The sequence below is a fragment of the Falco cherrug genome, chromosome 1 (genome assembly GCF_023634085.1).
Source record: "Falco cherrug isolate bFalChe1 chromosome 1, bFalChe1.pri, whole genome shotgun sequence".
NCBI classification, from domain to species: domain Eukaryota; kingdom Metazoa; phylum Chordata; class Aves; order Falconiformes; family Falconidae; genus Falco; species Falco cherrug.
Window position 1 is genome coordinate 16,844,114 of NC_073697.1, and position 15,589 is coordinate 16,859,702.

Consider the following 15,589-nt stretch of genomic DNA (forward strand, 5'->3'; position numbering starts at 1 on the left):
AGATCATCTCATTATCATATGATCAGTAAATCACCCGACTTGCTTAAAACACAGGGAGACTAGAAGAGAAGAAATCTAATACCTCAAGTGACGCAGTCCAGTAGAAGTAAAGATGCCATTGATTCACGTCTGGACCAGTTAACAGAGAGACTAAAATGGACATCAACTTTCCAAATGCTTCTGCCGAACAGTGTATTTATGAATTCATAAAAGCTTTTGAGGCTCAAGCTTTTTATTGCCAACACTGAATCTACACTGCGGATTGTAAGAATGAAGTGATACGAAAATGCAAAAGCAGAACCTCTCATTGACTTATGTTGCCATTAGAACAAAGGAGCAATTGTGAAATCTCTCTTGATGGAGCAGCACAGAAAGCATAGGCCAGCAGGAAGGTATCTTCCAACAACAGTGACTGTTGCAGGCAGTTGCCTTGAGGCCCTTTAGTTTGCGTTACCTATCCAGAATTATTACAAGCTTCACTTCTGCCAGTTCTCTGCAGTCCTATACATGAATGCCTCCAAAGCAGGCAGCTCCTGTACAACAGAAGTAGCTTTTTCTAGTCCTTTGCTACTCTACCTATCCTTACAAACTTGTAGAAAAGTCTGGACCTTCATTCCTCTTTCTAAGAAATTTAAATGTGCCATATCAGTCATGACCACCTACTTGGAGCAAGTAAGACCTGATTCAGTTTGCAGAAACTTTGTTGCACCTAATGGATGAAAAGGTAAGAGCCCAGCCCCACTCTTAGGGGCTCTGCTATGCTTACAGAACTAACAAGTAAAAATAACAGTGTCTTCTCCTTGCTTTTATACCATCCATCTTCAACATGAAAATCATTCAAGCAAGATGCATGAATGTATCTCAAAGAGGAGTATGTTACTTCATAATACCAAACACAGTGACTGTAAATACCTTACTGGTTCACAGCACCAGAACATGAAACCACACCATACAGAAATCATGACTACAGCATTACACATAACAAAGCAGTGCCTGAAGACAAAAATAAACATGCTTGGGTAGCTAATATTTAATTTATTTAATGTAGCTGCCATACATACATTTCATTATTGTGTTTTCTTTGACACAACAGTTAATTTAGTCAGCTTGCATGCTGGTAATGGACAATAGCTCCTCTTGGCCAAAGGTTCAAGCACCTTTTAATACAGCAATTTGCACATACAATTACTGTAATTGAGAAATCCTTTACTCTGTTTTGATCCCATCATTATCATGATCATAGTTTTAAGAATCCATATGAGCTTTCAAGCATCTTTTACAATGCACGCAGTAAGGTCATAGGTAAATCAACTGATTCAGGGGCATCCTCAATAAACAAAACTCCTAGACAAAGTTGAGAAACAGAATTCTAACTGTATCTCTAGCCTCATACATGTAAACACTAGATCTATAGGAAATATTAAAGCTGAATCTTGAAAGCTGTGAAATGAGTACTCAACTGAAGGAGGAATACAAAGAAGCATTTAAAGCTGTTCACCTCCTTCCCCATACACCTACTTTAACAGGTAACAAACATCAAGATCACTTTAACTCAGTGTTACAGAAGTCAAAAGCACTGCCAAACCACACGAGACATACAGTAAGTGTATTCCAAAACTGAAGAGCTATACCAAAAATAGGTGTCACACATTCCAGAAAACTGTCATTAAGGCTGTGTCTGACTATATGCGACATTACTATATTGAAATGCACGGAAATACCCTGTTCAGGATGATACCGCTTCAGCTACCAGAGTAGGAACTTCAATAGTAATGCACCACGAAATTCCCATTAAATCCTACATGTCAGTTAGCAACAGCTACAGGACTAATATACAGTGTCACACATGGATACTAGACAATACATGACAGACACAGGACAAGTCAAAAGCAACTGAAATAATTTTCCCTTCCCCTGCTTCTAAATGTTTTACCTTAAATTTCTGGCACTCCTGTGTACTTCAAAGTGATTTTTTTCTCATAGAAATTAACATAAACATCACAGAATCATTTGGGTTGGAAGGGACCTTAAAGATCATCTAGCTCCAACCCCCTGCCACGTGCAGGGACACCTTCCACCAGCCCAGGCTGCTCCCAGCCCCATCCAGCCTGGCCCTGAGCACTGCCAGGGATGGGGCACCCACAGCTGCTCTGGGCAGCCTGGGCCAGTGTCTCACCACCTGCACAGTAAAGAATTTCTTCCCAATATCTCATCTAAATCTACCCTCTTTCAGTTTAAAGCCACTCCCCCTTGTCCTATCGCTATTTGCCCTGCTAAAAAGTCCATCCCCATCTTTCCTGTACGCCCCTTTAGGCGCTGGCAGGCTGCTCTAAGGTCTCCCCAGAGCCTGCTCTTCTCCAGGCTAAAGGAGCCCAATTCTCTCAGCCTGTCCTCATACAGGAGGTGCTCCAGCCCTCTGGTCATCCTCGTGGCCCTCCTCTGGACCTACTCGTGCTGGTCCACGGCTTCCTCATGTTGGGGCCCCCCAGAGCTGAACGCAGTACTCCAGGTGGGGTCTCCCCAGAGCAGAGAAGGGCAGAATCGCCTCCCTCGACCTGCTGATCACATTTCTTTTGATGCAGCCCAGGATGCAGTTGGTTTTCTGGGCTGCAAGCACACACTGTTGCCTCATACTCAGTTTTTCATCCACCAATACCACCAAGTCATCCTCAGGGCCAACTCAACCAACAGCGGACTCACTGGCCTGCCTGTATCCACATTTGGGATTTCCCCAACCCACATGCAAGACCTTGCACTTGGCCTTGTTGAACTTCATGATGTTCACACAGGCCCACTTCTCAAGCCTGTCAAGGTCCACCTGGACAACATCCCTTCCCTCTAGAGTAGCAACTACATCTCTGAGCTTGGTGTCATCTGCAAACTTGCTGAGGGTACACTCCATCCCACTGTCCACATTGCTGACAAAGATGTTAAATACTACTGGTCCCAATACGGACCCCTGAGGGACACCACTCGTCACTGAGACATCAAGCCGTGGACCACAACTCTTTCAATATGACCATATAGCCAATTCTTTAACCACCAAGTGGTCCATCCATCAAATCCATGTCTCTCCAGTTTAGGGACAAGGATGTCATGCAGGACAGCACCAAGTGCTCTGCACAAGTCGAGGTGAATTATATCAGTTACCCTTCCCTTAACCACCAATGCTGTAACCCCATTGTAGAAGGCCACCAAACATGTCAGGCACTATTGGCACTATTTGCCCTTAGTGAAGCCATGTTGGCTGTCACCAATTGCCTCCTTATTTTCCATGTGCCTTAGCACAGTTTCCAGGAGAATCTGTTCCATGATCTTTCTGGATACAGAGGTGAGGGCAACCAACCTGTAGTTCCCCAGGTCTTCCTTTTTTCCCTTTTTGAAAACAGAAGTTATTTTTCCCTTTTTTTCAGTCAGTAGGAACTTTACCAGTCTGCCACAACTTTTCTAATATGATAGATAGTGACAAGATCATGACATCTATATAGCCAGGATTTGATTTCAAAAGTTTGAATTTGAAACAAATAATTTATAACCAAGTTTTACTACAGCACAGTTACAGCAATTCACCTGAACCATTCTTCTGTGATGTTATTTTAAGACAATTTCTTTGGCCAGAGTTAGGTTGCTCCTCTAAAAGTTTTACCTCTACCTCTATTCCTATGACTGGAATTGTAAGAGATCCCAGCAACTCTTTGCATACCCAATTAAAAACTTATATGGACATATCCATTTTTAAAGTGCTAAGAACAGCAGCAACACCATCAAGGTTAAGTTAGCCCTCAAGTGAAACGTCAAATTCCGCCCCCCCCGCAACTTCCACTTTGTATCCAGTTTTCCAGGTTTCTCAATTTGCCACACAAAACCTAGCTGAGGGAAAGACTGAACTGCTAAGTTTGCTTGTTACAGTCATCCACACTGTCTGACAATGTGAAAAATATTTCCCCCTCCCCGCCTTTTTTGGGGGGTGGGGGCAGGGCAGATAACACACAACACTAACTTGTATCCAGAAGCATACATGACATTTTTTCAGCTTGGTCATGGCTTCTCTTCTCAAGACAGCACACAGAAGTACTAAGCATACTCCTAAAGTAAGATCTAATTGGAAATAGGGATATCACTTTTCTGCAAAATGACAGCACCATCCAGAAGCAAGAAATCCAAGTTTCTGTCATCTAAATTCTATCTTTTTGAAATATGTCTAACCAATTCCGGTGATCTTTCAGTCACCGGACAAACCTTTCCACTTGAATTCACTTTCCAGGAAAGAAATCAAGATTCCATACACCATAAAGAAAACTTTATTAAAGCCCCAACACGTGGGCAAGAAATCCACTGTCTTCCAGCTCCAAACCTATCCTGTCACATATGAGCGACTGGAAAACCTTATTGAAACACCTTAACCACAACGTCTAAGACTTGTTTCTTTCTGTGGCTTCCCTCCATACCCATGAATCTGGCATTCTTCACTGTATAACCTAGTCTTTGCAGAAAAGGTGTTAGAAATGTCCCCCTACAAGTCACATCATCATCACTATGCACTCCTGACAAATGGCAATTTGAAGCTCTTCCTACTAAGGATAGAAGTTAGGATGTTTTTCATTTCCTGAATAGGTAAGACTTTACTAAGCCAGCAAAATTCCCAAAAAGCAATACACATTTCACTTTAAAAGCAGTACAGAGGAAGGGCGCAAGTCTTTAGTACCTGGTCTCAGGCAAGTCACAGAATAAACATCTCCCCAAAGACAAAACCCCTACCACTCCGCTGATCCGTAACAAATGCAGCACACTGCAGCACTCCAGGGAGTGCTCAGGACTCCCTTTTGCAGCCCAGGATGAAGGCAGCAGGTGCCAGGTCACAGAAGGGGAGCCACGAGAGCAGAGAAAGAACAAAGCAGAGTGTGCTGATGTGAGGTTAAACAGTAGATAATCTAGCATGGCACATTGGGACCCTACTTTTGAGGAAGAAATGGGCAAGAAAACAGACAATCTTTTATCTGTGAGCATTTACTGATTTGCATAAAGATGGGAAGCTGCTGGTACGGTTTCTCTGCCCGAGAACCCTTTCCACAGCACTTTACTGTTGAGATGGGCACCACTGCTACCATATTTAAATCAAACATATCTGAAATGTTTAGAACATCATAGCTTCAGGTGACCATTCCCTGTAGATTACGAAATGGACAGAGAACTTCTTGCAATTCCAATTGAAATATCCATTCCCAGCATCTGTGTTCTCCCATTCTGTAACACCAGCAACGTATTAAATACACACAGCTCCCGATCTCACGTTAGCTATTTTGAAACACATTCTAAAAATGCAGTCACAGTTACTCAGTTTCATACTCCATATCAGACACCTAAAAGTCAGGCATTACAGCACCTAAATTGTACTGTAGGATTCGATTCCAGTATATAACTAAGCTCCCATTATAGGGAAGGGAGGGGAAAAAGAGAAAACCTGCAAGTTCTTTTCAGTCAAGTTCACAACCAAAACTACAGACAAATCACATGCTTTGTTTCAACAAAAACATTAGCATGCAGCAGATGCTGACTGGACTGATAGCTTCCATTTGTTTATTTAACAGTCATGCACCATTACCAACAGCAGTCATTTGGTTCCTATTCTCCCCCAGGCTGCATTGCTTTAAGGCTTATCAGCAATTCTATTTCTGTATCATTGGCCTTTTTTTTTTTTTTTTTGAGCTTATATCTATGATTCTGCAAAAAGAACCTTGTTGGTTTTTTTAAGCACTGCTTGATTCCGAGGTCCACTTGAATTGTTAATAGTCCTGCAAAAAAACAATTGTATTTAGGAGCACAGTTTTACTCCTGAGAAGTGCAAACAGCACAACTTAAAGGCTTCTCTAATAATGGACTACCAAAACTTAAAAGTTGCAGGAACTGCAAAGCCTTTATTCAGCACCAGGGTTTACCTTATTCTAACAAATAGATGCCCACCCACTTCCATCCCAATTATATTTGGGAAAGCAACCAGTATAATTCCCTGCATGCAAACCTGCACAGTTTGATAAAGGAACCAACTTGTGATTTATCAAGCAAACATTCAGCATCCTGGACTGCATAATCACATACTTCCCAGTCCACTGCAAGGCGCTACTCGTTCTCTTGCTGCTCTTTCATAAAAGAAATTGCTCTCCCGCTGCAGTGACCATCTTACCTGCTGCTTACTGGTGCATTTAGCCTTTCAGTATTCCCAAAGAGAATAAGCAAGCTACAGGTCACACTATGTACTGTTACAGTTACTGCTTTATAGGGCTAGTCCAGTAATAAACTAGAAATTTGGAATATTTAAGCAGGGCAAACAGAACAGCCTCCATTTCATTAACTTATTCCTGTATACTCTGCCCACACCACAGAGGACAACTGCTGATGGCAAAGGGGGGAGCTGAGGGAGGCTGACACAAACACATTAGCACACTTCCATAGAACAGACCAGTCCTAAGTTGTTACTCTGGTTTTGATTTTCAGTTGCAAAGGAAATCTAACCTAGTAGCACTTTAGGTGTGGTTTTCTTCAGTTGCATCAACAAAATAGAAGATTTTTGCCTGAACAACTCACTTCCAGCTTTTCAGTCACATCAAAATAATTTGAATTTGCTGTATAGTGCACATGAAATTTTTTGGCTAGATGTAGAATACAAAATCATCAACAGAACTACTCGTATGCAGGTTGCAGTAAAGAAACTTGCAGCTCAAACTCACAGAGCACTTCACAGGAGCAACAGAGCACATCGTATTCCCATTAGCTATTCTCATTTAAATATCATCTCAAGGCAGCTATTAACAAGAAAATCACGCCTGGGATGTAGCTGCTCCCAGCTCCCCAGTTATTACTAGAGAATCCAGTGCAACAGAAGGCATTACGTTTTCTTCTCCACAAACTAGTTTCTATTTAGAAACTACTTATGCCTGTTCCTGAGGCTCTGGAATCTAAAGCACTACAGCAATGCAAGCTCTTCACAGATTACAAGCCTGCAGTATCAACAAAGACTACAGTGTCTCAGGAAAAGATACAGTTGCAACTCATGCAGCTTCGCAAATCCGATTACAGCAGTTGTGCAAGGATGCATCTCGATTGCTATCTGCTCTAAATATGGAGCATTGCATACTGGAAACTACAGTCTCCACTGGCCACACGTGGTATTAAAAAAGCAGGTGGCAATAGTATCCTGTTTTATGCAAATTAGAGCCTTCAGATTCCTGGCAAATTGCCAGAGCTCCCAAACAGAAGTCTTAAATTTTCCCAGAGAAAAAAAACCAACCAAACTAGTTTTTGGACAGGCAATAATATGCTCTAGCACAATACCAAGTCTAACAGAAGAATCCAGAATTAGTTAAAGCAGAAATGTAATCTAAATTAGGACATTAGTAATTAGGTCAAGTTAATACCAAAAACCATCATGCAAAATGTTAGGAGGCGGCCAGCAAGGCCTCTAGGGGCTGGGGAAGACGCTTGAATGGCAGAAAGTTAGCTAGCTGTAATTAGCGATTATGAACATTTTTCCAGATTGACCTATTTAAAATAAATAGAAGTTCTTTAAAAAGATATGCATAAAATTAATATAAGCAAGACTGAATTTGACAGAAAAGATTCTTAAAGGGTTTTATCCACAGAAACAGCAAAGGTAGGAAGAAGCTATTTCACATCCAATGACTAAACTGCAAAGCTTATTTAATCTGTGCAACAGATTAAAGCTTCCTCCTTATGGTTCATAAAGAAATTCATGACTGCATAAAGACAGAAACTATAAAAGCTTTAAGTTACCAACTTACCTAGTGTGGAGGGGGGGAAACATGAACAGAAAAAAACCAAAAACAGAACACCATGTCAAGTGGGATACAGTTCAGAATGACTACAGACTCCCCAATAGGTGGTAAAACAAATATACAGATAATGAAATAAACCACGGAGAAAACTCATTTTTATTTTTCATCAGACTTGAAATCTTAACACAAATCTTAACACCTGATGATTTTCAGAACACAGGGACTTCTCAGCAAGCTTCAGCATCTGAATGTACAATTGACTAATCAGTGAATACTGAACACTGTACCAAACCAACACTGCCTTAAAAAAGAATTAAGCAAATACCTCCTCTCTGATTTTCCTCAGCCTCCAGTATTCGTCCAACACAGCCACCTTCCAAAAACTTCTCTTTACTCACACTCCTCTTGAATCTGCACATGGTCCATCCCTCCGATAATCTCTTTCAATGAACACAAGTAATTATCTATTTTTATCTCACTCTGCAACATCCAAACTTTATAACAACCTTGACATGCCATCCACCTATTTCCCTGATGCTTTTGACTAATTTCATTCTATTCCCTAATCCGCAAATGCTCTTCCTGAGCCAGTCCATATGGCCACTACATTACTGTGCTATCTGCACTGCTAGGTCAGGCCAATAGTCCATCTAGCCTAGTATTGTCTGACAGAGGTGATACAAAATACTCCTTACAGAAAGCAAAGTGAGCTCAACAGATACCTGACTCTCCTTTGTTACAGGACACCCGCTAAAAAAATGCCATAAACACATTTTAAACAGGCCTACTTTTTAGAAAAGAATGCTAATTAAAAATTGCCTATCAAATACTGCATTATTAAAACATGATATATGTAAATACCTAGTTCAGCCTTCGGTTTTTAGCTTTATTTTAGGTTTGTACAGAGCCTACTAATGGGAGTACAGGATGTGAACACTTCTGGAAAATGCAGAGCATGTGTCTTTCATGGGTTTTCACAGACACTTGAAACTTCAGATTGGTTACGAGAATCTATAAAAATTCAACAGTTAGAGGTAGAGTGAGAGAAACTGACCATTTTCCTGTGTGATCTTAAGATTTTGTCCTCAGTATTTTGTCATCCTACAGTGCATTTTAAGTTGCAGTCACACAAGCGAGTTGATACCACAGCCAAAGTACAAACCAGCTCCTCTCCAGTCTAGACTTTGTCTAGGTTCTAAATCATCAGCATGCCTAATCCAAGACTACCTTTACCATCTCACTTCCTACATTCCCTGCCTTTCTCAACAGACCACCAGATTTCCCTAAATTCCGACGCTTACTATGCAGGTTGATATCTCCACTATCTACAAAGTAACATCCAAATAGCATCAATACCTGAGAAAAACCCAATACACATCTATATTAAGAGTATCTACAACTACTGAGAATACACTCTAGCAAGACGGAGGTCTGTAATTCCTATTTCAAGTGAAGGACAAGTGACTCCCTTTACTCAAAAATTTTGAGCTAGGTACAGTCTAGTGAAAGACATCACTTAGCCTCATTTAGTCAGCTAAGCTTATCAAAATCATCTTTTACTGTTACCAGATCTCAAATTAGATGCCTTCAAAACCATGAAGATGACTTGGAAACAAGGAGTCCAAATTTATTCATCAAACTGAGCACAAGTCTCCCACTGTGAAGGGGTCAGCAAGAAGTAAGTTTGCATCTCACGTGTTTTATAAAAAGGACATTGAGACAGATTTAGAGGCATTACAGATCTTTTGCTGAATTCCACTCACTCACCAAGAGTAAAACCACACATGATCACTAAGACAGCTGACTGTCCAATTTACTATGATTTCAAATAAATAAATAAAGATGCAAGCTTGACCCAGCTTAAGCCACAGACTTACCTTATCACCTATACTGCAAATGGACAGAAGTGACTGAACTAGGATAACTGTAGCCAGAGGTGTACTTGCTGGCAACCTACTAGGGAAGACTGTATATATTAAGAATGCACAATATTCAGCGATGCTCTAGAAACTACTTAGTTACTCTCACTTGTCATCAGCACTGATAAGTTTATACAGAAAATAAATCTTAGCATTCTCTAAAAACATACAGTAAGGTAACAAAAATAACGCATTGCTATGAAAACATTTATACGGCATTTTTACTACTGCAATAAATTTAATTCTATCAGCATTAGCTCTGAGGGTTTTCTACAAGAAGGTATGTGCAAAAAAAAGTTTGTGACCAGAGATGAAAAAAGGGGAACTTCAGCTTCATAAAATCCATTGTGCTAGTGTTTCACAAGCATTCATACCAGATTAGGAACCTGTCGTATCAGCAGGTGATGTCATTAGCTTTCAATATGAATAATGATAAAGAATTTACAGTGCAGAAGTCGCAGGAACGGAGACATCACAAAAAGAGCAGAGGGCACACGAACAGAAGGCAAAAAAGTGGCAGTCCTGACGCGGATCTCAGATTTGCTCTATAAAACAAGCCAAGTGGGGTCGGGGAAGAAGGTTACTTTAAAAAGAAGAAACAAGGAAAGTAAACAGTAAGAATTTTAAAAAGTTATGCTGATTTTTATTTGTGGTTTTAGTAAAGTCTGGCAGAAATGAGAAAGGTGACAAATAAAGTTTATAAAGTAATTTTAGTCTCTGCTCCTCAGATCCTGTTTGTTCTTAATCACCTTTGGATGAAAAATAAGATTTCTTTCCCACTTGCACTTGGGGACTGTAGGTGAAGACCTCATAATCTACGAACAGAATCAGAAGGAACAGCACAATCTCCTCACCAAAGAGACAGACAGAACATTAAAAAAAAAAAAAAAGTCTTTGCCACATAGACTGAGAAAAGAAAAATCAAACCAAAACAAATAACTGTATCTACATTAGTCAATAGAACAATGAGAAATACTAAAGCTTTTTAAAACAAAACTGGCTTAAGGCAAGACATGGCATTTCTTTAAAGAGCAGAAAGTCTAGAATACCTGTTGTCTCCATACACTTATGAACTTGAGTCCTGAGTAAATTCTGGCATGAAGTCCCCAAACTGAATGATACAAACATCACAGAGAAAGACAACAGTTGTACAGTCATCTGCCTGAAGCATAGCACAATTTTGCCAGAATATCCATTTCCCACTGCAAGCCTGCTAATGCTGCATAGTTAACCCCTGCACATACAGCATTCATTATGAATAAAGTACTTGTCGGTGAGAGCCCTTTATCTACTGAAAGACAAGAATATCCAGTGACCTAAGTTTTATATATAAACAAGAAACCTGCAATAACTTGGAAACAAGATAACATTGACATATGATACAAGACAAGCCTGTATAGAATGGAGTAGACCAGAAGCTCCACCCAGAATTTTAATCAGGAAAAGATTTTGCAGGACCTCCTTTATTTCTAATGCAGGCTGCAGAGCCTTCAAAACAGAATTCTCTACATCTGAAAACTTAAAGATCCTAAAAACCTTCTTTGACACTAGCAGCACAGTACTGTAATTAATTGTTATGTTTTAAGTTTTACCAGTTGCTGAATTATTTCTACTACTCTAGTTGAAAGTTTCTTCATTAGTAGGAGGTCAACTTGTTTTTCTATTTTACTATGAAAAACACATAGCTATTTTAAGTTAGTAACAGATACCACTATAAATAATTTATTGTTCCACTCATCTCCTACCAAAAGGTTTTTTATTGTAATAAACTAAAGTGGGGCGGGGGGGGAGGAGCAGATATGAGGTAATGAACAGCAATTCACCTGATTCACGTACAAGGGAAATTCAAGGAGTTTATGCTGCCCAAAGTCAATTAAAAATATAATTTACAATGCATCAGCAATATATACCCATAGTTTAGCTTACTGTCTGTCAGAAAAGTAACAGAACAAATTAATACTTGAATAAGACTGTGCTTTCAAAGTTATTCACAGAATAATAAGCTTCTTTGAAGTCAGTATTTTCCTTCTCAATTTTAAAAAGTGCTGAAACACACAAAGCTGTATCTAACATGGGCTGGAAAATTAGGTTCTCTGTGAATACTGACCAAAACAAAACAGGTGAGTTCAAATATTTCTAAGAGTACAGTTTCCAAAGATGATAAAGTGGGACTACTAGGTTTTTGATGCATGCTAGAAGTAAGCTCACTAAGCACTACACTGCTGGACAGAGAAAATGTTATCAGTGGTTCTCAGCTCCAAGATCCAACACTGCTGGACTGAACAAGTACTAACCAACTATTTGCTCAAGTAATCAGCACTACAGAAGCTTAAAATTCTTTAATAAGCAGCAGGTCAGTTACTGTGCACTTTAGATTTTTGACCTTCTGAGTCTGTCACATATAAAGCATGGCCATCACTTACAGTTGAGGAACATCAAGACAGCACTTCGGGTTTCTCTTGACACTCCATCGCAAACAAAGAAATTCACCCTAACTTCCATATGTTATAGCAAGCTTGAAGAGCATGATTAAGAGCAACGTGTTTGCACAAGAGGTGAAAATTAGGTCAGCTAACCTCCCTTTTTAAAAAAATCAGATCTTCACATTTGAGAGTTGTTATGCTATGAAGAATAAGTATGTATAAACACCTTCTGACATAGATTTGCCCAGCCCTCCTTCCACTCTGGTCTAAAGGCGTCTCACTTTAGTGATGAAAAAAATCCCCCAAATACCGTACGTCTCCTCCTCTCAAAGCACACAAAGCGACCTAGCCGATTCTGCCAACACTGCCGAGTACAGTTATGAGTCACCAAACAGAATGAAACCCAAGGAGGGGGGGGAGATACGTTGGGCTTAACCCCATTAGTAACAGCAGATCACACCATGATTTTCATACCCCCAACTGAACCTGCACACACACAAGAAAACTCGCTCTGAAAGGTATTAGGAAACAAAGTACCAGAAAAGTCATAGCTAAGAATCACTTTTTCATATAGAAGTTAAATCTTTTCTGGACACACGGACAGAAGAGCAAGTACCATTGCTAACCAATACTTCAAATGCCTTAAGTTCTGATCAGTGTGATTACAGAGGTATTAATCGACAAAAACAAAGATCACAGCTAACAACTAAACAGAGGCAGAACTCTTTATTCTCAGTGTTCTCCTGGGACTCAGAGAAACCAAGGGACCTACTTCTTTTGATATTGCCCAAAATTTTTTATTTTGTTCTCACATAATCCAGGAAAAGTGTCCTTACCACCAAACTATTGCTTGTTTCATGATAGCTATCAACCATTTGTGCTCTGATAAAATAGCACAGTGCAGGAGCATGAACTTCAGCCTCACACATCATGGGCAGGTGTGCTGGAACAGTTGGGGAATCTTCTCAGACAGGTCAGGGATGTTGTTTCACTTGCACAGAAAGTAAAAAAACAGTTTCAAAAATCTCCAGGGCCAGAAACTCTGTCCTACTTCTACCTGGGAAATGAAAATCCACTGGTCAAAATCTCTGAAATCTAAAATTGAGGATTCTCTGAATCAAGCTGATTTTTTCATTCCTCCCTTGTCCAAAATGGAGCAGAAAAGGAATTCCAGCATAAAGGAGCTTTTACATTTTCAATTATTCTGCTGAATCTCTTTCTGCTGCTGCCATAAAACACAGCTCCAGCACACCACTCAAAAGACCATGCTAGGAACAAAGTAAAATTTAACACCCTCATGAACAGCTTCCCCTCACACTAGCGTCTTAAGTTGTAAACTTTTCACCGGAACATCTTTTTGAACCTGATGTCCATGTATCTGAGCACTGTGCTTTGTCAAGGATAATAGTCAAGTGGACTCCAAGTAACTTAAATCACTTTGTCATACTTCAAGCATCCACGAAACCTCTGCTCTGCACTTCATTTTTGCTAGTACTGCAATTCCTGTCTATTGAGACTTATATTCAAACAGTTAATGAAAGCATTATATCCTGTTAATATGAAAATATCAAAAAAATAATCATTTATCATAACCCAAGAAGATAACATCAAAGAAACATCAGACAGAGCACACATTTAGCGACCATTAAAACCTGCATGTAGCAAAGACTACTAAGAAAATCAGTGAAATGCAAACAGCATTTAAAAAACAGTATGCCTTTTGCCTCAGATTTCCTTGTTACTGAGCTTTACACTATTACATTCTCTCACTTCCTGGTTTGTCAGAAACCACACCGTTTTAAAGTCAAAGGTGCTCACTAAAAGGAAGAAGGAGGAACAATGAGTACATTTAGACATGTTTTGCGATCTCTGATAGTAGCAGAGTATCTTTGTAAACTTAAAGACAGTTCTTCTCCTACTGTTTTGTCTTCTTCAGCAAGCAAACATTAACAACTAGCCTAATAGTCTTAAACGTGGCCCAGGAAGTTCAACAGTATGTATTATGTTTGCAGCTTCGACAGGAAAAGTTGTATCCTCAATTTTCAGTGAGATCTGTTATGAAGTATTAAATGCATCCATACTGTATTCAAAAACCAGCAGCTGACTACCTAATTTAAAAAAGAACATTGAAAACACATTCTGCTCTTCCCAATAAGCAATGTAAAGCATTTGCATGAACCACCCCCTGACACCCTCAGCCCCCATACACAGAACATAAAAGTTCTGCCTACTTCCAAAGCAAATAAGAAGCAAAAAGGGACATAAACACCTTCATGGGAAAAGTTGCTTTGACTTAAAACAACAACGTGTGTATTTTGATGACAGCTTGAGTTACTAAATCAACATTTAACTTTCCTGCTGAGTACACCTGTTGAATGTTTAAACATAACAATACACTTAGTCTAAATAAAGCAACAACCTCTCTGAGGCAAACTAAGGTGCACGCTGTTTAGAGCCATTTCAAGTTTAAACGTATATAGATACTTTATTTTCAGCTTCTGAGGTCTTTAAATAAAAAGAACCTTGCTGAAATCTAGCATGGTGAAGGTGCAAACACGTAAAAACATACTGACAGAAAAGTAACATCAAAAAAGCACGGGATTCTTCTGCACGCACATGCTGTCCTTTTCCCTCCTGCCCCCCAAAAAAAGCAATCGACTTACCAGATTAAATACAGTTTCGACTATGTCTCTGTTGGACACTTCACCGACTTCCACCAGTCCAGTCAGCACAGCAAATTTCATCTTGATACCTCGGATGGGGACTCCCGGATTCAGAGGCTGCAGCCCGCTTCCCCCTTCCGCCGCGTTTCCTTCTTTTCCCACTCCTCCTCCTCCATCACCTGCCGGCTGCACAGCTTGTTTGCCCTCGCTCGCCATGGCTAGCTCGCTTCGGCCGGGGCTGTGGCCGCCCGCCGCACGGCCTCCCGCGCAGGTGAGCGGCGGCCCGCGCCTCCCCTCGGCTCCGGCTCCTGAGGAAACCCGCGGCCGCCGGGGGGGCGGGGGGGAGGACGCGCCCTCGGAGTCCCGGCTCTCTCCTCAGCAGGAGGCGTCTGTCCGCAGCTCTGCCCTCGGGCAGGTATTTACAGCCCTGAAGGACAACCCGGGGTGTTTGTCACTTGGCGGAGAGTCAGGCGCTCCCCGCCGGCCCGAGGGTCCCACCTGCGGCCCCCGGCCCCCGCCGGCCAAGCGGCCACGGGAGCGCTCGCTCCCCCGCAGTCCCGCCGCACGGCGAGCGCCGCGCTCCCAACGCGGCCGTGAACAGTTTAATTATTTTTTAAAAAAAATCTATTTTTCTAAGGGAATACGCTCCTCCTTCCCTCCCGGCTCCCTGCCTCCCGCGCCTCCGACTCCTGCTCTTGCACCGCCGCCGCTCCGGCTGCCGGCGCGGACAGGTGCAGCGACCCGCCGCCACAGCAAGTTCGCACTCACCGCTCGCTGCCCGGCGCCGCGGCGGA

General features: G+C 41.2%; 1 protein-coding gene across 4 annotated transcripts in view; it reads right to left on the reverse strand.

Moving 5' to 3' along the window:
* The window catches only part of LRBA (LPS responsive beige-like anchor protein), a 410,948-nt gene extending 395,932 nt beyond the window's left edge, over positions 1 to 15,016 (reverse strand). For all 4 annotated transcript variants that reach the window (XM_055700881.1, XM_055700879.1, XM_055700880.1 and 1 more), the window contains exon 1: positions 14,796 to 15,016. In XM_055700881.1, the coding sequence (XP_055556856.1) occupies positions 14,796 to 15,011 (216 nt within the window). In that variant the 5' untranslated portion in view covers positions 15,012 to 15,016. The remainder of the gene's footprint in view (positions 1 to 14,795) is intronic.
* Between the last annotated feature and the right edge of the window lie 573 nt (positions 15,017 to 15,589).